This window comes from Xenopus tropicalis, chromosome 4, assembly GCF_000004195.4.
Source record: "Xenopus tropicalis strain Nigerian chromosome 4, UCB_Xtro_10.0, whole genome shotgun sequence".
Classification (NCBI taxonomy): Eukaryota; Metazoa; Chordata; class Amphibia; order Anura; family Pipidae; genus Xenopus; species Xenopus tropicalis.
The window spans coordinates 82,814,833-82,838,003 of record NC_030680.2 but is presented as its reverse complement, the minus strand read 5'-3'; the positions used below and the strand labels follow the sequence as shown (position 1 = coordinate 82,838,003).

General features: G+C 39.3%; 1 protein-coding gene across 11 annotated transcripts in view; it reads left to right on the top strand.

The window, feature by feature from the left end:
- The window catches only part of lrrc7 (leucine rich repeat containing 7), a 216,830-nt gene extending 195,095 nt beyond the window's left edge, over nucleotides 1-21,735 (top strand). For 9 of the 11 annotated variants that reach the window (XM_031900216.1, XM_031900220.1, XM_031900221.1 and 6 more), the window contains 2 exons: nucleotides 12,131-12,205; nucleotides 19,901-21,735. In XM_031900216.1, the coding sequence (XP_031756076.1) occupies nucleotides 12,131-12,205; nucleotides 19,901-20,008 (183 nt within the window). In that variant the 3' untranslated portion in view covers nucleotides 20,009-21,735. The remainder of the gene's footprint in view (nucleotides 1-12,130; nucleotides 12,206-19,900) is intronic. The other 2 variants (XM_031900218.1, NM_001079126.1) reach the window with 2 other exon arrangements.
- Nucleotides 21,736-23,171: the final 1,436 nt, after the last annotated feature.

The window sequence follows — 23,171 nt, the reverse complement described above, 5'->3', positions numbered from 1 at the left end:
CAAAGATTTAGATTCTCTTCTGCAGGATGGTTTAAATGGGTGAAGTGTTTATGGCACAAGGAAGAAGGCAAATAACCATATGTGATACAGTACTTTATAGCTATAACACAGATGTATTCATAATCATGATTCTTAACCAGAATACTATAAAAAAATGAACAAGAGAAACCACAAATCAGTGCAGAACAGTAGCAACGCAATATAATTTGTTGCAACATCAACACCATCACGATCAGTACTCAGAACCATACACTTGACACTGCTGGAACATTTCAAGGAAATATCACTATCCCTATCTCCATGACAGGTGCAGCGTCGAGCTTGCACCCTTATCCCCCCTTTCCCGCTTTAACCCCACCCCCAACTTACCCTCGGACACACACATGGACACCGTAGGTTGGGAAGAGAAGGCCGCAGTTATTTATTCACAATAAAACTTACATTCGTTAACATTTTAACATTATAAACTTGTACAAAACCGTTTGTATAACAAACATTTACAATACCCAACATTTACAGTAACAACAATCCCTGAGCCCGAACGTAACGCCTGGTTCCTGCCTCCTTTTCCCCTGACCTAAACCGAGGCTAACTGCCGATCAGGACCCCAGGCCTAACGGGCTACAGTCTCCTTGGCAACTTAAACTTCCCCCAGAGGGCACGGAGTACGGTACCCTCCGCTAACTGCGACAAACGAACCACCTCTTAAAGGGAGGGAGGGTGGGACGTCACGAGCTGCCGATCCTCACGCTGCCTGGAACTGACTGAAGGTAAGCTGTCCTGGTTACCCCTCCCCTTGCTAAGCCCGGGAATTTCCAAAGCCCCCATTGGCCAGCCCCAGCAACCTAAAGCAGGAGGGGGAAAGGGAGGGGGGCAGGCTGCCCTCCTTAACCCTGTCATGCCCTGCTTCCCTACTCTGGTTCCGGGTCATTGGGCCCCATTACTACAAACACAAGGCCTGCGGGCTGAATCCGGCCCAGCCGGCTGGTTTATGTGGCCCTTGGTGAGTGTGTCTGACCATCCAGCGTGATCAATTTCCATTCTCCTCACATAGTAACTAAGGGGCACATTCATCAAAGTACGACTGGTCCGAATACAAAAAATTCGTATTTTTTTTAAAGGTTACAACTTTTGCGACATTTCCGTACATTTGCGCAACTTTTTCGTACTTTGCGACAAAAAAGCACGAGAAAATCGGATTGTCGTGCCGAGTGCAAAAGTTTTGGATTCATTCAAGCTTCAGTATTGTGACTTTCCTTGAGGCTTCCAAAATCATGCACAGAAGGATCAAAATCAGCAAGGTTTTCCTGCATTTACAATAGTTCAAATACGAAAAAAAACGTACTTTTCGGCCATTATACGATCAGATGCAATTTTTTCGTATTTCGAAATACGTATTTTTTGTACTTTAAAAAGTACAATACAAAAAATCGTATTTGATAAATCTGCACCTAAGACTAGGTATCTTAATAAAAAATTAGCCTGTATTTTAGATTTTGGTCCCCTTATGTGATTGAGTTTGACACCCCTGGTTTAGAGAATCAATTATGCCTTTATCTCAAAATGTCTAACTACCGCTACCATGAACTGCAAGTTTTTAGCTTTGTTGTATCCTGTTGATTACCCTTACATCAACCTTATTGCTATTATTGTTTGTTCTTAGTGCTTACCGATTTACTGTCAAGTATTAGTACCAGACATGGGCTCTGGTATGAAATTTTGATCTGCATTGCTCCTTGCTGGCAAATCACAACAAATCATGTAATCCCTAACCTGAGTTCTGGTATGGTATTTGCTCCCGAAACATCATCAGTTTCCTGTAAGGGAAAGTGCCTTACCGGCACGGCGGGGACGCCCGCCGCGCTGCCATCGGCGGGGACGCCCGCTGCGCCGTCTGCTCCCTGTGCCGGCTCTCTCCTAGGTGCGCGCGCACTTCCGCATTTTAAAGGCGCGAAATTCAAAATATTTAAAGGCCCATTTGCATTGGATTCATTGCCCGTGATAGGATTTGATCCTGGTGCTTTTCTGAGCCTTGTACACTTCGTTTCTGTATCCTGCTTGTTGCCTTCCTGTGTTTTGACCCGGCTTGCTCCTGACTATTCTGATTATCCATATCTGACCCCGGCTTGTACTTTGACTATGATTTCGTCTCATCCTGCTGCATTGATTACCCGGTTTGACCCTTGCCTGTCTGATTATCCTTGATTGCTGCCCGCCCCGACCTAGCCTGCCTGACGACGACCTTGTTTAACCCTATTTGTACCGTGATCTTTGGCCTAACTGACTTTCTACAGTCGTGCCCCATTGCTAGCCAGAACTCCTGCTTTGCACCTCTCGTATAAGTCCAGGTGGCATCCGAGTAGCTGAGGGCTCCTCCCGAAGCCAAAGGCGGTCACGCTACTGGTGAAGCACGAGCTGAGACCAGGGTGCTTGGCACTAGCTCTGGTATTGGGTGCCGACCGTGACATTTCCTAATATATTTCTGCCCTTCACAATGTAGTTTAATTTGTATTTATGGTAAAGTATCCACTTATAGGTGCCAACAGGGTCACTCAGGTCTCAAAGCCTTGATACATTTCTAACAGCAACATCCACTAGGGCTCATTTATCAACACTTAGCAAATGTGCAGAGATACCAATCATAAAGTGGCAGGTAGAACAGTGAATGCAAATTTGCCCATTGTTGATAAATGTCAGCCACTGTCTTTATAGCCATACCCCAATGCCCTTGTCTGTTTCCCCACAGGAAAAGAATATGCTTGAAAGATTTCTGGCCCCAGCTGTTGGATAGTTACAATAGAAATTGCTGAATTTAAGTCATTCCATGGACTTTCCAGATTATAGAGAAGAAATTAAATATGTAAGAGAAGTTTCTGTTCAAATCTTAAAGCAATGTTTAAAAATTAAGTCCACAAAAAATCAAAAGTTAAAAATATAATTTATAAATTACCCCTTTAGGTCCAGATGGTATGTAGCATGCACTTGCACCTGTATGTTATTAAAGTGTTATTACATTTTTTGTCCTGCCGCAGATTTTGTTGTCCATTTGCGAAAAATCTGCCACTGGCGAAACGCAGAAATTCACCGTGAATCCATGCCTGCCAAAAAATTTCGTCCATCACTAGTAAAAACCATACAAACAACTGTAAACCGTTGTAGAGTACAAAATTGTAGCGTGACTTCCAAGAACAATATAACCACTTCCTAAATACATTATATAGTGAAAAGCAGATGTTATTGACAGCCCAGATGCATTATATACATTGAAAGACAATGAATCCTGACACCCCAGACCCTTAAACTTTTCAATAAACAGGTTATCTGAAGGCTGAAGTGGGTTTCAGCAACCTACAACTCAAAATTAGCACAGAAAACATCTGGACTAGAGGTATGACACACTGCACATTGTAAAAATAATAGTTGCAACACATGTTAAGTAAAAAATTTTGGGTCTGTATTATAAACATGATAATATTCTAAATTCAGTAGATAGGTAACAAACATATACAGCACTATGCTCAAGTGTAAGCTCAGCAAACATGAAATATATTTTTGTCTTTTTACTAACATTGTTGTGCTCATCCTTATAACCATCTCTAGAAACTGAAGGGCTTATTTACGAACCTATGTTCTACTTTTATGAAAGGGATTTCATTGCTACCAGTTTAGAGTAACTCAGAAACATGTTTGTACTGACCTGAAAAGTGACCTTGTAACACTTAAGCATTGCACTTAATGCAGTGCCAGTTCTTGTTGGGAACATTTGATATTCGTAGGGTGTTAGCGTTAACACTATATGCTGAACGCTAACGCCTATAGGAAAAACTTCAGCTGCTGGAACTATTTTTACTTGCAGTCAGGGATTTGAACTGCTGGGATTCCTAAAGGATTTCTCATTTTGAATTGTAGGTAATCTGCCTCTAAATCTAGCTTTGTATAGGTTGATTGAAGGATATAGACTAACCTTTTTATAACCTATATACCTTGGGATAGGAGGGAAAAAAGATCTTAAATTATATACTTTAGGACCCCTTATTCCCTTATACTGTGCCTACCACACCACCAGATGGCTAGAAGGGGAAGTAAGAGTTGTTTGCAGACACATTGCCATATATATTGTATTCGTACAGTTTTGTATAATTACCAACCTCTTTCTCATGTCTCTGGTTAAATGCACATATTTATTTGTTCTGCATAATTATATGTGTCTAAAGCTACTTTAAATACTAGTATAGTAATACGGAACAATTGGGAAATGTTATGTATTCTGCATGGTAGCATTGGAACCAGCATTTATTTCCTATGACAGGAATGATTTCAAGGGTCTCTTGTGGACCAAATTCTAAAAATGTGTGATTATATGAAAATTCACTACAAAAAATTAAATAGGATTAGTGATGAGGAAATATGTCCTGTTTTGGCAAACAATTTGTGAAACTGCAAACATTTTTGACTTGACCTCAACCTTTTTGATGCAACCACAACTTTTTTCTCACTCCAAATAAATTAAGTCAATGTTCTTTTTCTCAGCAGATTTTTTTGTTGCAACAAATTTCGAAGCACTTTCACAAAAAAAATTTGCCAATGGTGAAATGCAGAATTTCGCAGTGAATCCATCCCTGGCAAAAAATTCACTCATCACTAAATATGATTAATCACACCAAATTAAGGTGGTCATATCTGACACTAATTCAGTGCAATTATGATTTTAGTTCTATTATATATTTATTATATTAAAAAAAATATTATATTATATTATAAAAATATATTATATTATATTTTAATACATGACCTCTATGAAGGGTAAGCAGGATAAACCTTTCCAACCAAGTCAATAATAACCATTTATACTCTCTGCTAATATAGAATGGCCAGACTGCCTTTTAACTCAAGGTTTTTGGAGAAACACATTGGAGAGCAACAAAGATTTAGATTCTCTTCTGCAGGATGGTTTAAATGGGTGAAGTGTTTATGGCACAAGGAAGAAGGCAAATAACCATATGTGATACAGTACTTTATAGCTATAACACAGATGTATTCATAATCATGATTCTTAACCAGAATACTATAAAAAAATGAACAAGAGAAACCACAAATCAGTGCAGAACAGTAGCAACGCAATATAATTTGTTGCAACATCAACACCATCACGATCAGTACTCAGAACCATACACTTGACACTGCTGGAACATTTCAAGGAAATATCACTATCCCTATCTCCATGACAGGTGCAGCGTCGAGCTTGCACCCTTATCCCCCCTTTCCCGCTTTAACCCCACCCCCAACTTACCCTCGGACACACACATGGACACCGTAGGTTGGGAAGAGAAGGCCGCAGTTATTTATTCACAATAAAACTTACATTCGTTAACATTTTAACATTATAAACTTGTACAAAACCGTTTGTATAACAAACATTTACAATACCCAACATTTACAGTAACAACAATCCCTGAGCCCGAACGTAACGCCTGGTTCCTGCCTCCTTTTCCCCTGACCTAAACCGAGGCTAACTGCCGATCAGGACCCCAGGCCTAACGGGCTACAGTCTCCTTGGCAACTTAAACTTCCCCCAGAGGGCACGGAGTACGGTACCCTCCGCTAACTGCGACAAACGAACCACCTCTTAAAGGGAGGGAGGGTGGGACGTCACGAGCTGCCGATCCTCACGCTGCCTGGAACTGACTGAAGGTAAGCTGTCCTGGTTACCCCTCCCCTTGCTAAGCCCGGGAATTTCCAAAGCCCCCATTGGCCAGCCCCAGCAACCTAAAGCAGGAGGGGGAAAGGGAGGGGGGCAGGCTGCCCTCCTTAACCCTGTCATGCCCTGCTTCCCTACTCTGGTTCCGGGTCATTGGGCCCCATTACTACAAACACAAGGCCTGCGGGCTGAATCCGGCCCAGCCGGCTGGTTTATGTGGCCCTTGGTGAGTGTGTCTGACCATCCAGCGTGATCAATTTCCATTCTCCTCACATAGTAACTAAGGGGCACATTCATCAAAGTACGACTGGTCCGAATACAAAAAATTCGTATTTTTTTTAAAGGTTACAACTTTTGCGACATTTCCGTACATTTGCGCAACTTTTTCGTACTTTGCGACAAAAAAGCACGAGAAAATCGGATTGTCGTGCCGAGTGCAAAAGTTTTGGATTCATTCAAGCTTCAGTATTGTGACTTTCCTTGAGGCTTCCAAAATCATGCACAGAAGGATCAAAATCAGCAAGGTTTTCCTGCATTTACAATAGTTCAAATACGAAAAAAAACGTACTTTTCGGCCATTATACGATCAGATGCAATTTTTTCGTATTTCGAAATACGTATTTTTTGTACTTTAAAAAGTACAATACAAAAAAATCGTATTTGATAAATCTGCACCTAAGACTAGGTATCTTAATAAAAAATTAGCCTGTATTTTAGATTTTGGTCCCCTTATGTGATTGAGTTTGACACCCCTGGTTTAGAGAATCAATTATGCCTTTATCTCAAAATGTCTAACTACCGCTACCATGAACTGCAAGTTTTTAGCTTTGTTGTATCCTGTTGATTACCCTTACATCAACCTTATTGCTATTATTGTTTGTTCTTAGTGCTTACCGATTTACTGTCAAGTATTAGTACCAGACATGGGCTCTGGTATGAAATTTTGATCTGCATTGCTCCTTGCTGGCAAATCACAACAAATCATGTAATCCCTAACCTGAGTTCTGGTATGGTATTTGCTCCCGAAACATCATCAGTTTCCTGTAAGGGAAAGTGCCTTACCGGCACGGCGGGGACGCCCGCCGCGCTGCCATCGGCGGGGACGCCCGCTGCGCCGTCTGCTCCCTGTGCCGGCTCTCTCCTAGGTGCGCGCGCACTTCCGCATTTTAAAGGCGCGAAATTCAAAATATTTAAAGGCCCATTTGCATTGGATTCATTGCCCGTGATAGGATTTGATCCTGGTGCTTTTCTGAGCCTTGTACACTTCGTTTCTGTATCCTGCTTGTTGCCTTCCTGTGTTTTGACCCGGCTTGCTCCTGACTATTCTGATTATCCATATCTGACCCCGGCTTGTACTTTGACTATGATTTCGTCTCATCCTGCTGCATTGATTACCCGGTTTGACCCTTGCCTGTCTGATTATCCTTGATTGCTGCCCGCCCCGACCTAGCCTGCCTGACGACGACCTTGTTTAACCCTATTTGTACCGTGATCTTTGGCCTAACTGACTTTCTACAGTCGTGCCCCATTGCTAGCCAGAACTCCTGCTTTGCACCTCTCGTATAAGTCCAGGTGGCATCCGAGTAGCTGAGGGCTCCTCCCGAAGCCAAAGGCGGTCACGCTACTGGTGAAGCACGAGCTGAGACCAGGGTGCTTGGCACTAGCTCTGGTATTGGGTGCCGACCGTGACATTTCCTAATATATTTCTGCCCTTCACAATGTAGTTTAATTTGTATTTATGGTAAAGTATCCACTTATAGGTGCCAACAGGGTCACTCAGGTCTCAAAGCCTTGATACATTTCTAACAGCAACATCCACTAGGGCTCATTTATCAACACTTAGCAAATGTGCAGAGATACCAATCATAAAGTGGCAGGTAGAACAGTGAATGCAAATTTGCCCATTGTTGATAAATGTCAGCCACTGTCTTTATAGCCATACCCCAATGCCCTTGTCTGTTTCCCCACAGGAAAAGAATATGCTTGAAAGATTTCTGGCCCCAGCTGTTGGATAGTTACAATAGAAATTGCTGAATTTAAGTCATTCCATGGACTTTCCAGATTATAGAGAAGAAATTAAATATGTAAGAGAAGTTTCTGTTCAAATCTTAAAGCAATGTTTAAAAATTAAGTCCACAAAAAATCAAAAGTTAAAAATATAATTCTTTATTGTAATCCATTAAAAAATCATACCATATGTATGCAGCCTAACGCGTTTCATGCTAATCTAGCACTTAATCATAGGCTCACCAAAGTTTGTTTACACATCTATATATACATGGTAAAACATACACCCACTTAAGTTTAAAACCAATCAATGTGGAGTAGCTTTCAACACCCACTGCTACAAACATTTCAACCAATTAACTCCATCCGGTACAAAATCAGTTATACAGAAGTTAAAAAACACATATCACAGGGTTATATAGTAAAGATACATATATTTCAGAATAAATAGTATTTTTTCACACAAAGCAAGTAACATCAAAAGTAAAATTCAAACCTAAAGGAATATGTGTGTGTAAATAAAAAATCCAATATACTTCTCGCTTGTGGAGAAGGGTAAGGGTATCTCCTCCTCTCCTGCCTGTTTTTTTAGGAACAAACTGGCAGGAGAGGTGGAGATACCCTTACCCTTCTCCACAAGCGAGAAGTATATTGGATTTTTTATTTACACACACGTGTCTGCAATATGTATAGTACCAACCTTATTTACTTACTGTATATACTCGAGTATAAGCCGATCCGAATATAAGCCGAGGTACCTAATTTTACCTAAGAAAACTGGAAAAACTTATTGACTCGAGTATAAGCCTAGGGTGGGAAATGCAGCAGCTACTGTTAAGTTTTAATAATCAAAATAAATACCAATAAAATGACATTAATTGAGGCATCAGTGGGGTATGTGTTTTTCAATATTTATTTCAAAGAAAAACAGTAAACTAGCTCTGTAAGTGGAGAAGAGGGTCAACAAAAACAATATGAGTACTACCCCACGCTCATTGCACATTGGCAAACTGGCAGCAGACACGGTCCCGGAGGAGATTAAAGGGGAAATAAGTATTGCTAGTGGGAGCCTAGGCCAGAGCACTGGAGGGTCTGGTTGCAGGTGGCCTAATTTGTACACAAAGGAAAGAGGGTGCTAGTCTGGAGGGACCCAAGGCACCCAACTCGAGTATAAGCCGAGGGTGACTTTTTCAGCACATTTTGGGTGCTGAAAAACTAGGCTTATACTCGAGTATATGTAATTTACTTTGATTGCTTTTTTTCCCTAGTTTGTCTATTTTTGTAATGCAAATCTCAAAGCAGCCTATCTAAAATGTGAGGATACGCTTTTTGTGCCATGAAATTTAAAGGAACAGTAACACCAAAAAATAAAAGAGCTTTAAAGTAATAAAAATATAATGCACTGTTGCCCTGCACTGGTAAAACTGGTGTGTTTGCTACAGTAACACTACTATAATTTATATAATAAGCTGTTGTGTAGCCATGGGGTCAGCCATTCAAGCTGGAAAAAAGGAGAAAAGGCACAGGTTACATAGCAGATAACAGATAAGCTCTGTGGAATACAATAGTGTTTTATCTGTTATCTGCTATGTGCCTGTGCCTTTTCTCCTTTAAATGGCTGCCCCCATGGCTACACAGCAGCTTATTTATATAAATTATAGTAGACTTTCTGAAGTAAACACACAACTTTTACCAGTGCAGGGCAGCAGCACATTATATTTTAGTTAATTTTATACACTTTCATTTTTTGGTGTTACTGTTCCTTTAAGAAGACTTCCTAAATGAAACATAGATATATACGTTAAGTACCACAGATGCTGATAAAAACATTTTTAAATTACCCTGGTCATGCTGACTGGTCAAGCAGCATATGCAGTTAATGCAGATGAGCCATATAGACAGGATACTAAGGTTTTTACACTTGATAAATAACCAAACATTTGTGTTTTTGAGTAATTAAATACATGACTTTCAACAACAAAAGTATGATTTGTGAAAATACGAAAAATTACTCAAAAACACAAATGTTTGGTTATTTATCAAGTGTAAAAACCTCAAAAGACACTAACACAAAACAATGTCATTGAAAAGCTGGAAAGGCCATGTAGAAGTCAATGGGAGCTGTCTTAGGCAAATTGTAATAATCATGGTTATTAAGGTTTTCTTGAATATTTCCATTTGTAATTTGACAAAAACCCTTAAGAAAACGCTTTTTTTTTTTTCTTCCTTTTATATTTGGATTCTTTAGTGAATGAGTAGACACCTTGTGCTTTTTTTAAAAAGTGAGCTTAGTTGTGGTAATGGGCCTCTAAGTATTCAAGGTTCCATCAAAACTTAAATTGCAGCATTAACTTCATTGCTCTGTAAGTGGGATGTGAGGATATAAAATTCCATGTTTCTATGCCACACACATAACCTGGAGGATCTAAAAAAAAAAGTTATCTTTTATTCAGATCAAAGCTATATCTTAAGGGAATAGAGTGCCTCTTAGGCGGACGGCTATAAACACTCCATGTTGAAGTTAGGTACCGTTTCTTCTTAACTCTTAAAGACACTGGGTAAGAGCTGAAGAACATACAACTTGACTCTGATCTCAGAAAAAACTCAACAGAAAAAAATAGTGAACAAATACAACAACATAAATATAGTTTCTTGATGTGCAGTTCGTGGCCAAAGACGTGTGCTGTTAGGTTTGCTTTAGTATTAGACTACCTGAGGCTTGAGACTTAAGTACAGGACTCTGTTTTTAATGCAAACACAGCAAAAAGCAGTCCATTAATTTAGAGCAGGTAACATAACATCACTGATAAGCACTAACCAAATGCAGATATGAAAAAATGGAATCATGTGTTTAATTTTATCAAAAACAGGGTGCACATTTTTTATGCATCCCCCAAACATGGTGCATCTAACATGAAAAACTGTTTATGATTTCTGATGGCATTAAACATTAGGAGCCATCAGAAAATGTGAATATAGAATATAAAATGAAAAAACAAAAAAAAATCTTTGTTCTCTGTTACCTCGGGGACTACATCTGCTATGTTCTCCATTCCCAGTATCCCGCAACTCTTGGGCAATGTAAGGATTTATAGCTGGAGGGCCACTAATAGAAACTCCCCTCTGAATCTCCACAAAGCTTACAGCAAGAGAAATCAAGTAAAGTAGCGCTAACAAATGCATTTCTGATAGCAGACAGACATGTTCCTTTGTACTGTTCACTTGTTTTCAGAGGCTGTAACCTACTCCCAACATCCATTTGTAATCTATGGTATAATTTTATAATATTACCATTACAAAGCTACTTAAACAAGGCACAACTATTTTGAATATGCCATATCTAACTGACAAAATATTTATGTACTGTATGTTACGAACTACTCAGTCCCAAGTAGATTGTAATATTTATGTCACAATATGCAAAAGTTTTATCAGCTTTTGAGTTTTTGAATTTGAGGATTGATATCTTCCTTGCGCTACTTAACCTCTTAAGTAGAGTTGCAACTTGATCCCAGACATGGATGGAATCTAAATGCTACATAACTAATTAGTAAGCAACTCAAATACATGCCCCACCTGTGTTTAAGTAGCCTTGGAGCATGTGGATTCAGGTGTGTTCTGTTATATACAGGTAAGGTGGCTACTCTGCATTTAAGGTTTATTCAGATCCACATTTCTGTATCATTGTGAGTGTGTGATTTAGCAGTATCCAGTTAGGCCAAGTTTACTGCTCACTTCTCTTGTCCAAGAATATGAGTGCAACGATACTGATCTGTGCATTTGAATCCAGCTTGATTGCAGTTCAAGCAGAAATGTGGGTCTAAAAAGCCTTTAATAAAATGTCTAAAATACAGTAGTAAATTTTATATGCCAGTAAAAAACAGAACAATGTATTTTTGCCAGTAATAATAATCAATATCTCTTCTTATAGGAGCAAGTAGTATTTCTCTTTAAAAATGCTCTTGAAATATCTTCAGCTGCAGTTCAGGGTGCACAATCCATCTTGACTAGAATATCAATTCACATCTCTAGTCATACCCTCCAACGTTCCCCTAAATCCATACACTTTCAGAAAGAATATAAAAAAAGAATCTGCGCAAGGTGTGCTGAAATCTCTTTAGCTCACAGTTGTAACCCATAGCAACCAGTCTGCAATTAGCTATGATTGGGTTACTGCAACGACTAAGACTAATGAAAGAAAAATCCTTGCTGCTATGGGTTACTTCTGTGGATAAAATTGACTCCCGATGTATGTTTTCACCCCAGGTATTCCTTGTAGCCTTTCCAGAATACACCTGATGTGGGACTGCATAGGTTTAGCAACAGCACACCATGCACAGAAGCTTTTTAAGGGGCATATTGGAGGGTATGCTAGTCTAGAATGCTTGTGAAAGGATCCTAACTTCTGTTAATTCTGACTTATAGGGTATCTTTGTTACTAGGGTTCAGCCTGATGGACCAGCGGCCGGTGTCCTGCAGCCTGGAGACAAGATTTTAAAGGTAAGCTATTAACTAAAATAATAATTAAAGATGGCAGGGCACTGCAACTAGACTCTTTAAAGTCGTATCTGTATTTTCAGAGATCTGCAGTCGCAAAATATACAGAAATGTGTCGTTGGCATTCCTGCATTAGTTAAAATGTTGATACTGACCTGTCAGTAACTTGTTTAAGTCCATATTTCACTATTTATTGGTACTGGAATTTAAGCTCAGACAAATTACAGCAATCTGATTAGTAGCCTTTAGGATACTTTGGACTCAGATTAACAGTAGGCCAGAATGGGTTAATTGCTAGTAAATGCAGAATGTTCAGCCTTATAAATCCCTTCAGAACATTAACATTCGTGAGTTTTAGTTGCTAGGAAACAACCCCGACTGATAGAACTTCTACTGAATCGTGTCAAGGTTATATGAAAATAACATATGAAAACACATGCTGCTTTGAGGATTAGCTCACTCTTTCTTGCAGTAAATACTAAAAACTAATCCACTTGGGTTGAAAATAGTGTATATTACCAATGTGTGCCAGTATGGCTTTCCCAGTAAATGTAAGTATCCACATAAATATTATTGACAACGTTTAATAAAGCCATGCAATGCTCAGTTAATAAATGGAGATTATATTTTATTTATTATCCTTTAAATAGCAGATCACCCTGTCTAAAATACTAACTTCTAGTGATTTGTTCTATATTTGTTTCTATATATCGTGTCCAGTCTGTGCCATGGCATGCAAGCTTTAACTGATTTCCCTGTGGAGGTGTATAGACCGGAACAGAGACCAACACTAACACGAAAATTGGTCTGAAACTTTGTTCCTTGCATTTAGCAATGGTTTCTGTACCTATGGGTAAAGACCTGCAGGGAATGTTATTTACACTGCATGGTCCATGCATGACCCACAATGTATGGACTATTGTCATGTATCAGCTCTATATCAGCTCACAACAAAATTTTCTGGGCACCCCTCCTCCCATGCCCTCGAATGGCCCCTCCCCCAGTGACCTCTCCTATCAGTACAGAGGACACACAGACATTGGTAGCCAGAGCCCCCAAAAACATTGGTGGCCAGGGGATACATTTTGCATTGGTGCCAGGGTAGGGACCCCCTAAAACATTGCCAGCCCAGGGCCCCCTAAAACATTGGTGGTCCTCCCCTAGTGTCCAAATACTATGGCCCGCTCCCCCCAAGCATCTTCCAGTTTCCCCCCAGGCATCCTCCAGCTCTCCCCCCCGGCATCCTCCTGCTTCCTCCGGCTCCCCCCAGCATCCTCCATCTCCACCTTGGCTACCCCCAGCGTCCTCCTGCTTCCTCCGGCTCCCCCCAGCATTTTCCATCTCCACTTCGGCTCCCCCCAGCGTCTACCTGCTTCCCCCAAGAGTCCTCCCCAGTGTCCACTGGCTCCCCCCTCCAGCATTCTCCGGCTTCCTCTGCATCCTCTGGCTGCGTGCTCCGGCTCTCCCTGCGTGCTCCAGCTATAGCTATATCCCCCGGTTTCCCGAGGCACCCTCACTTTTATAAGGTTACACCCCGTGCATAGTGACATCACATTTATGCACAGGGCGCAACCAATAGGATTACCCGCTGACCACCAATAACAGGGCCCAGAATTGATTAAAGGGTGCCAGAGCTACAAAGAAAACTGTAGCACGGCCGGGCCCCCTTAAAAGTTAAAATTGCCCAGGCCAGGGACGACTGGCCCCCCAGATGGCAGCCCTGTGGGATCCCACATTAAAAGCTGATCGCCCAACCTCTAGGCCAACTCCTTCTGCTACTGCTTGCAAACGCTTGTTTTCTTAATGTAATTTTTAAGGTAACATCACACCGAGTGGCTTCTCTGCTGGTATATTCTGCCAGCAGTGTCAGGTTAGTCAATCAGAGAAGACACAGATGGTTTTAGGCATTTTTGCCCATTGTGACATTTGCCCTATAGGAAACTGATAACAGAGATGGTATTAATCAAATAAAACCTATAAATCTATAATATGGTTTACTTTGAGAAATGTGTTGCTTTCGCTGCCATCTTGTGGATGGACTATAGTATAAACTTAACATTTATACACATATAATACGTGCATCACTTATGCCTTATTTTGTAAAATGGATAGGATATCACTTTAACCATGTCATGTATAACTACACAAGTTGATTCCATCTATTGTATAAATAAGAAAATATATAATGGTTTGCTTCCAGTTATAATAAACATATAATGTACATCACTCAAGCCCACATTTTATTTTTAATTAATAATAAATTGCATCCAGGGTGCATATGGGTAATGGATCTCTCTATCTGAATAAAACAACTAAACAAAAATAAAAATCACAGAAAAGACAGTCTTGTAGTGCTTAATAATAGAATTTAATATTAGGAACAGTGGCATTACTACAATACAGCACCAGACCCCATGTTTCCCAGCCCCTCTCCTACATTTAACTTTGCCACCACCAAATTGGAATATATTTTAATAAAAAAAATGAGGCTTCCACTCAAAGAAGGCAATTCAAGCAGGTGGTATTATCAATATTTTTATTTTATATCTTTATAAAAAATATTTGATCACAAAATATCACAAACAACACAATGTTGCAGATACATTACAAAACATTTGAATACATGTAATACAGTGCTGTCCAACTTCTGTGGTACTTAGGGCCGGAATTTTTCCGACCTACGTGGTGGAGGGCCGATAATGGAAGTCAGTTTTGACCACTACCCTTTTTGAAACTGCACCCACTTGAAACCACACCCGTGTTATCACATGACCATACCCATATTAATGGTTGTAGTACAGCAAAAACCTGCCATACTCTGACTTCCCTACCCTGCCTGTGTGTGCCATACCTTGCCTTCCCTACCCTGCCTGTGTGTGCCATACTCTGCCTTCCCTACCCTGCCTGTGTGTGCCATACTCTGCCTGCCCTACCCTGCCTGCGTGTGCCATACTTTGACTGTGTGTGCCATTCTTGGCTGGTTTGTGCCATACTTGGCCTGTGTGTGCCATATTCTGCGTGCCCTACCCTGCCTGTGTGTACCATACTCTGCCTGCCCTATGCTGCCTGTGTGTGTCATACTCTGCCTTCCCTACCCTGTCTGCATGCGCCATACTTTGACTGTGTGTGCCATTCTTGGCTGGTTTGTGCCATACTTGGCCTGTGTGTGCCATACTCTGCCTGCCCTACCCTGCCTGTGTGTACCATACTCTGCCTGCCTTACCCTGCCTGTGTGTGCCATACTCTGCCTGCCCTACCCTGCCTGTGTGTGCCATACTCTGTTTGCCCTATGCTGTATGGCACACACAGGCAGCATACAGTGACACAATGCTGGCACTGCTCCTACATCTGCACAATAACTATATATTAAAAAAACTTTTTAATTGCAGTACCACCTCAGTATATGTTCTTTTGTCTGAGGTGTGTCGTCTGAGGTGTGAACAGGGGAACAATGTGGGTGATTACAGTCTGAGCCTGAGGTGTGAACACTGCAGGGGGTGAACAATGCAGGGATTAAAATGTGTGAACAACACAGGGGATTACATTTTCAAACAGTACAGAGGGTTTACAGCCTGAATCTGAGGTGTGAACCATGCAGGGGGGCAGTTAATCTCAGTACTGATACCATTTAAAGCTTCCACAAGAGTAAGCCATCAAAGCAGCCAGACAGGTGGGGGGCCACACAGAGGGGGGTCGCCAGTTGGACAGCACTGATGTAATACATACCACCAAATAAACGCAAAAAGAACAAAAAGGTAAGAAAGTGGATACCCTGGTCAAAATGAGAATGCCCCAACAAACTGGGCCCTGTATTATATGATTCATGCCAAGTTAAAACTTTTTTTTGTGTGTGTTCACTTTTGCCAAGTCATTTAAGTGTAAAGGAGAACCACGCACCCCTCCTGGTACGATTGGTTTGCAGCACTGTATCTTAGCCAGACACAGCCACGCTGGTGCTGTCGGCTCCTTCTGACATCACTCATGAGGAAATATAATTTTTAAAAATTAGAATTATTTGCCTAAAACTGGCTCTATGGAAGATGGTCTTCCCGTAATTTACAGTTTGTTTTGGGTAAGGGGTTTCTGAATAATGGATTTTTTACATGCATTTGCAAATGTTCATGCACAGATTCATTTTATTTCAGAAACTTTAAATCATAGGAACACAGAAATTATAAAATGTTGGACACTCTTCCACTTGTCTGGTGATAAACTCTGTGTTTGCAAGAACCCTAATTACCTCATGAAGCCTTAATAGTTATTAGGAGGTATCACTTGGTGACAGTTGCAGAGCCTTATAAAATCTCTGACACCCAAAACTGTGCTCCTCTAAGTGAGGATCTGAAAATGAAGCTATTTGATGCTTACAAAGCAGGTGAAGGCTATAAAGATTCACTTTAAAAAACGATTAACTCTGTTCCGATATGAACAATCCCCCTTGAGCATTTAAATACCCATCTCAGAGCTTACCAGAAAAAAATGTACCCACTTTCTATTAATTCCAATGGGATTTTTCTAAGTGTATTTATAAAATGCTAAACTGTAACTTTCACCCATTGATAAATATTCTTCTATAGGAATGAATTAAAAGTGGGTACGTTTTTCTGTGGGGAGCTATAATTTCACACTTTGATAAATCTGCCCCTAAATGTTTATTTGAAGAAAAATAGGAGCAAAATTTGATGAAAAACAACAAATTGCCAGTCCACATGAGGTGGATGCATATGTTTATTTGGGCCTGTGTGGCAGCCAGTTGCACAGGTTACATTGTACATGTAGAGGGAAGAGGAAATGGATCCCACTAAATATCCAGTCAGTCAAGAAGGCCCTGACAGACAATGCTCCTAAACATACCTCATGCAGTAAGGCCTAGCAAGAGCTTGGAGTGGGCAAATATCCCTACAACAAGGGTGGTGTTATTAATACTGACATACTATTGTGTTCAAACTTTTCCATATGCCACAATAGCTATTTTCTTTGTTCCTATGTTTTAAAGTTAATGAAATAAAATGTATAAACTGTATATCAATATATGTAAATATGTTATTTTAATAAACTGATTTCTGCAGTAGATGTTTACTTCTTAGCATTCATGCATAGGAACATAGCTCCAAACAATAAAAAGCATTGTCAGCCCAATGACCAACAGTATGAGTATTAATGTTAAAGTATATGTTAACCCCCATAAAGAAACTTAATCTTTAAACAGTCTATTTGCATCTTTAAATACCTGCTACTCTGGTCATTAAAAGCATCTCTTTAATCACTAAGCATTCCTTCGTCTTTGCTCACCCACCCCGCCCCTTCCGTTTAGATTTTGCTTTTAGGATGAGAGCATGCGCACTTCAAAGCTATATTTCTGGAGCACATGCAGTAAATCTTCTCCACACCAATGACACGGTTAATTACATTGAAAAAAACACAGTACACAGAGAGACCAGTGCATGCATGTGTGTAGGGGGAAAAGGGGGGAACCAGGGGAAAGTTAGCAATTAATTCCGGAAAATGTACCAGCACTGGCAGTAGTAGGATAGTAGTAGTATTCTTTTTTCTTTAGATGTATTGTCTATATACCATGTCATGTAATGAACAGTACCATTGAATTAAAGATGATTAGAAGTGAATCACTTCTCTTAGGGCACAGTCAGACGAAGCATATATCCGCTTCTCTCAGCCCTGTGCTAAGAAAAGCAGATCCACTTCGGTACGCCGCTCTGTGTGCATGCACTGGAAGCAATAATATAAATATAATATAAATATAAAGGCTGTTTTTCCCTGAAAACTGGTTATGGTAACATACATTTAGGGAGGGGTGGCTGACTTTCTACTGAAAAAGCTGTTTATCGGCTCTATCATACTAAAAGTTAATTTAAAGGTGAGCAACCCTTTAACAAAGTTTTAGAACCATCTTTGACCCCCTACCTGCACACACATATCTGCTATCCACGGAATGTGTATTGTTCCTAGTCTCACGGTCAGTTTAATACACAAGTACATGTCCCTTGCCATCCAATTTCAAGCAAACTACCAAGACAATGTCAGACAATTCTGTCATATAAATATAAAAGAACTGTCTCTGTGGAGCGTGGTATTTGTCACTGCAATCTAATTGTACTCTGTTGTTTTTACTAGTACTGAAAAAAAGTCAGATATGTTTGGGATCTCTAATAACAGTGCAGTAGTTTAAAATCTCACTGAATGACTAACTTTGCAGATATAAGTATTAATAAGAAGTTCAGCTATCAACAATGCAAAATGTAAACTACAAAGAAACTAAAAGTATGGAATTTCTCATCCAGAAATCTGATATCCAGAAAGCTAATAATTTCCTTTTTCTCTGTAATAATAAAACAGTACCTTGTACTTGATGGTAACTAAGCTAATAAAGCCAACGGTGGCAATCCTATTTGGTGTATTTAATGTGAAAATGTTTTTTGCCAGACTTTAGATGTGGTGATCAAAATTACAGAAAAACCCCTTAACTAGAAAACCCCAGATCCCAATCATTATAGATAACAGAACCTGTACAGAATTATAATTCCACGGGGCTGCTGGCCTGTAAAATTATTTATTAATGTGCATCAACTGAGATTAAGGAAAAGCATACATTGTTCATCTTTGCATAAATTCTATTTAAACTGATTGACAAAAACCCTAAAGCAAAAGTAAATTAAGCCAAATAGGGCAGTCAGTAGGTATGGGTTGGAAAAAATCCCTACCTGATGCCAACAATTATTAGATTAATCCTCTGGAAATAACTCATTCACTAGTTCTTCAATGGGCAGAATCAGTTGGCTTCATGCACAAGAACTCCTATGTTTCATATAAATTTGTTAAAAATAATCATAAAGAATGTTATAGCATTACTTGCATAGAAATAAATAGTTATTGGAAAACTACCTGCACTCTCCTCGAATAAATGTATTCACAAAAATCATTGTCCTTAAGCCTTCTGTTTTCTAATAAAAAAAATTACAAGCATTTCATAATAACTCCTCCAAACCTTTAATTTGTTATCCATCCCTGAACTATTTGTTATTCACTAATGTCTTCCTTGTGCCTTGAAATATGGTAGAACACTTGTATGTACTGTATGTATGTATATCTTTATTTATGAATTGCTACTTATGTACGCAGCACTGTACAGTAGAGTAAATTAATACAAACAGGGGGTTATTAAAATAATAATAGATAAATACAAATAATAACAATAAATACAAGCTACAGTTGCAATAAATTAAGAGTCAAAGAGACAAGAGGATGGAGGTCCCTGCCCCGTAGAGCTTACAATTTGCCTCTTAACATGACAAAATTAACATTAGACTTTTTAGCAGCTGCCTGACACAAACCTGTTGTCAGATAGGATTTACAGATGATTTCCATAAATGATTCAGCTGTTTTTTCCATTAGGAAATAAATATTTTATTTTTACTCTCCATATGTGCACCTTTATCATTGAATGACATTAATCATTTTGTTTTCCTTAAATTTCTAACAAATCTATGCTTTTTAGTAAGAAAACATATTTTTTTCTCAATATAGAACTGAAAAGAAATGGGTACAGCTGGGGCACAAATTGTTTGATGTAACCTGATTTTTTATTACCTTGAAATGGGTGATTGTTTCTCTTTAATTTACACAGATGTCGCCATAAGTAAATATAGTAAAATGATTAACCCCTGCTTTTGTGTTTTACAGGCCAACGGACACAGTTTTGTACATATGGAGCATGAAAAAGCTGTTTCACTCCTGAAGAGTTTTCAGATCACAGTAGACCTAGTTATTCAACGTGAGCTTACTGTCTAAATATTTTTATAAATGTAAAAGATATGTTTAGACAGCTCTTATCCTTAAGGTAAATTTATACATAGGAAAAACATTTTGCCAATTGCTGGATCAATGGCAAAGATTAGTGCCAAATGTATAATATATGTTACTACTGACTTTCAGATGTTCACAAAATACATATGAAAATCACATAGGTCTGTATTAGTTATAATTGTCAGCCAGAGGCTGTGCATTGGTGCAGTTTTTTAAATAAATACCTTTCTTCCCAAAGTGGATTTCATATGGTTTCAGAGCATGGAAGCACACAGAAGCTATTAAATTATACTAATTGCCATGAAACACTGCCTCAAAATTGTATATGCCTTTTATATATTAAATAAATAAATCATAGTAGGATCTGCAAGTCATATTTTGACTTCTATAAAAAAAAATGATTACAAAACAGAATCATATTTTCTTAACTAAGGATTTGATTGATAAGAAAGTATTTATTAAAGATGTAGATATATATACTGATTTAATCCCTTTTTATATAAGAAGAAAAAAAAAGATACATATGCCTTATGAAATTATAAACGTGTAGAATTATTTCCAGAGGTTTAAAGAATTTCAGCTACTTGGATAGGTTTGTGGGCTAATACGGGGAAAAGCAATGTGTATATATACTGTATTGTTTATGGGGCAATCAAATAATTTTGCATATTTAGCAAATATACATCAACTCTTTTCAAATATAGCAGGAATGTCCAACCTGTGATCTTTCAATCTTTTGTTGAACTTCAAAGCCAAGCTTCTCCATCGGCCAAGAGCTGTCACTTGATACAAACATAGTTAGCTGTTCAAGAACTGCTGGCGAGTCACAGATTGGGCTTCCCTTCATTTAAAGGTTTTCTGCAATATGTGGCAGCTTCGTAAAGCAGCGCTAGATATTAAACATAGACAAAGACATTGAGGTCACTTGTAGCTTGAATGTTCATAAGTCAGGGGCAGGCCTGCAGATATATTAAGTGAAGATACCTAAATCACCTGTACCTTCCAAGTTATTGTACACTGGTCAGATCTTAACAAACCTTAGTGAGATAATATACCATTCCTAGTTTTGTAAAGGGTTTCTAGGACTGGATTGTTACCTCACTCAGGAACCTATAGCTAGCTGATATCTTGGGATGTTCTTGAAAGCCCAGTGTGTGTACACTGATAATAATGCAGATACGTTAATCCACAGAATAGTGAGCTGGCAATCACAACCTACATGAAGCCATAGTGAATTATAGTTTGCAACTTCACGATTTAGATGTGATTGGCAACCCAGGTTTGCCCAGAGTGATACAGCAGTAAAGTGTATTGTCAGTTGCCAGATAATATGACATTGCCAACCAGGATGCAGCCACTAGAATTTACTATCTCAGGCCAGCCTACCCCTGGGAAAAATCAACTGAATGTGATGCTGACAGAAAACGTAATACTGTAGCTTCATTGTCACTTCTGTGTTTAAACTACTGCTTACCAGTCTAAATGCAACTCCAATGAATGTGAAACTCCTAAAACAGCTAAAACGAAGTTACAAAATATTTATAACATTTGTATAATTTTTATGTTGTGGCAAGGCAAAGTGTCAAGAAGGACTGTTAGCTTTTTGATGGCATGTGGTTTGTTTTATTCCTTGGCTTTTTCATCCTTAGTATATATGCTTTTAAACGCTTATGTGAAAGTTTTTTTTTAAATAAAAGTGATTCTGATTCAAGGATACATTGTGTTAGTTAGACAGAATCCTATAATGGTTGTATTCATTATTTCAATGCTGTTCATTTTGACTTGGAGAAGGTGAAGAGGAACACAAGAAATGGACATGGTGTAAATGGCCTGGACATATGTGTCATATTTTTTTGCACATATGTAAGCTTCTGTTATATTTAACATTTCCCTAAAATTGTTTTTCTCAAACTGTATTATTTAAGGGCTAATCCAGGGGTCCCCAACCGCCGGGCCGCGGACCAGTTCCGGGCCGTGGACGGCATGGCAGTGGGCCGCAGGGCACCCCCCCCCAGCGCGTCGCATGTATTACGCGCCGCACCCCGCCCCCCTCCCCTCTGCCTCCGGTCCGTGGAAAAATTCTTTTGCTTCCTACCGGGCCGTGGTGCTAAAAAGGTTGGGGACCACTGGGCTAATCCGCATTTTTAGAAAAAGTGGAATAAAGATACACCTAAGGGCCCAATGCCTGAATTGGACCTGGTGTTCCCTTTTAATACCTATGCCCCCAATTAAACCACTCCCCTCTATCCACACATATCCATCAAGAATACATACAGGAATATGCATGCCTCCTTTACCCCTTTTTCTCTTCTGTCTCAACCATGGAAATCCATAGGATTGCAGTGAATATCTTCTGAGTAAATCTATAATGTTTCATATTACACACTTATGGAAACGTAGCTTGACATCAGTTCATCTGTAGGACATTTCTAAATGACATTTTCCAAAGCCCAAAGCAAAATGAATTTTTCGTGACCAGGGGAAGAACAGTGAGGTCAGATTATCTGATAAAGAAATTTCTTCTTAGTAATGATTGCATTTGGGTTAGTACATTGGGCATAAATTGCATACCTTGGAAAGCAGCATACAGAATGCCTGCAGCCAGTAATTTGCCTACTCCCAAAGCACTAAGGTGCTTAATCAGGCTCATTCAAGGCTCATTCAGGAAAATTCTTAAAGAAATGTAATTTGTGTTTTCTAACTCTCTTCATTTGTGGAAAAGTCAATAATGCTGTCTTGTAATTTAACTCTTGTAGGTTTTTTTTATTTTTTGCTGATTGCTTAAAGATGGCTATATTGTATGTGATGGTGTGGCTTCCATGGGCTTCAGCTTTATTTTTAAAAGAAGCCTTATGAAATGTAATGCTGCTTGTTTTGTTTTTTTTTCTATTGTGTTGGCTGTCAGGCAGTTTCCATGTTTCTCTTTGATCTGTACTGAACCAATTATTGTTTGGCAACTGCCGTGTGGCAAATTTAAAGTTGGACAACATTCAAAGGTTTAAATATAAATCCATACTTTATACTTTAAAGGTAAACAGTGTTTCTTTTCTTAAGATACATGGGCAGTTTTAATTTGACGATTTAAGTCCTTTAGTTCGATTCGGCAGCCTATCTTCCTATGTATGGGAACCCCCGACAGACCTCCCCG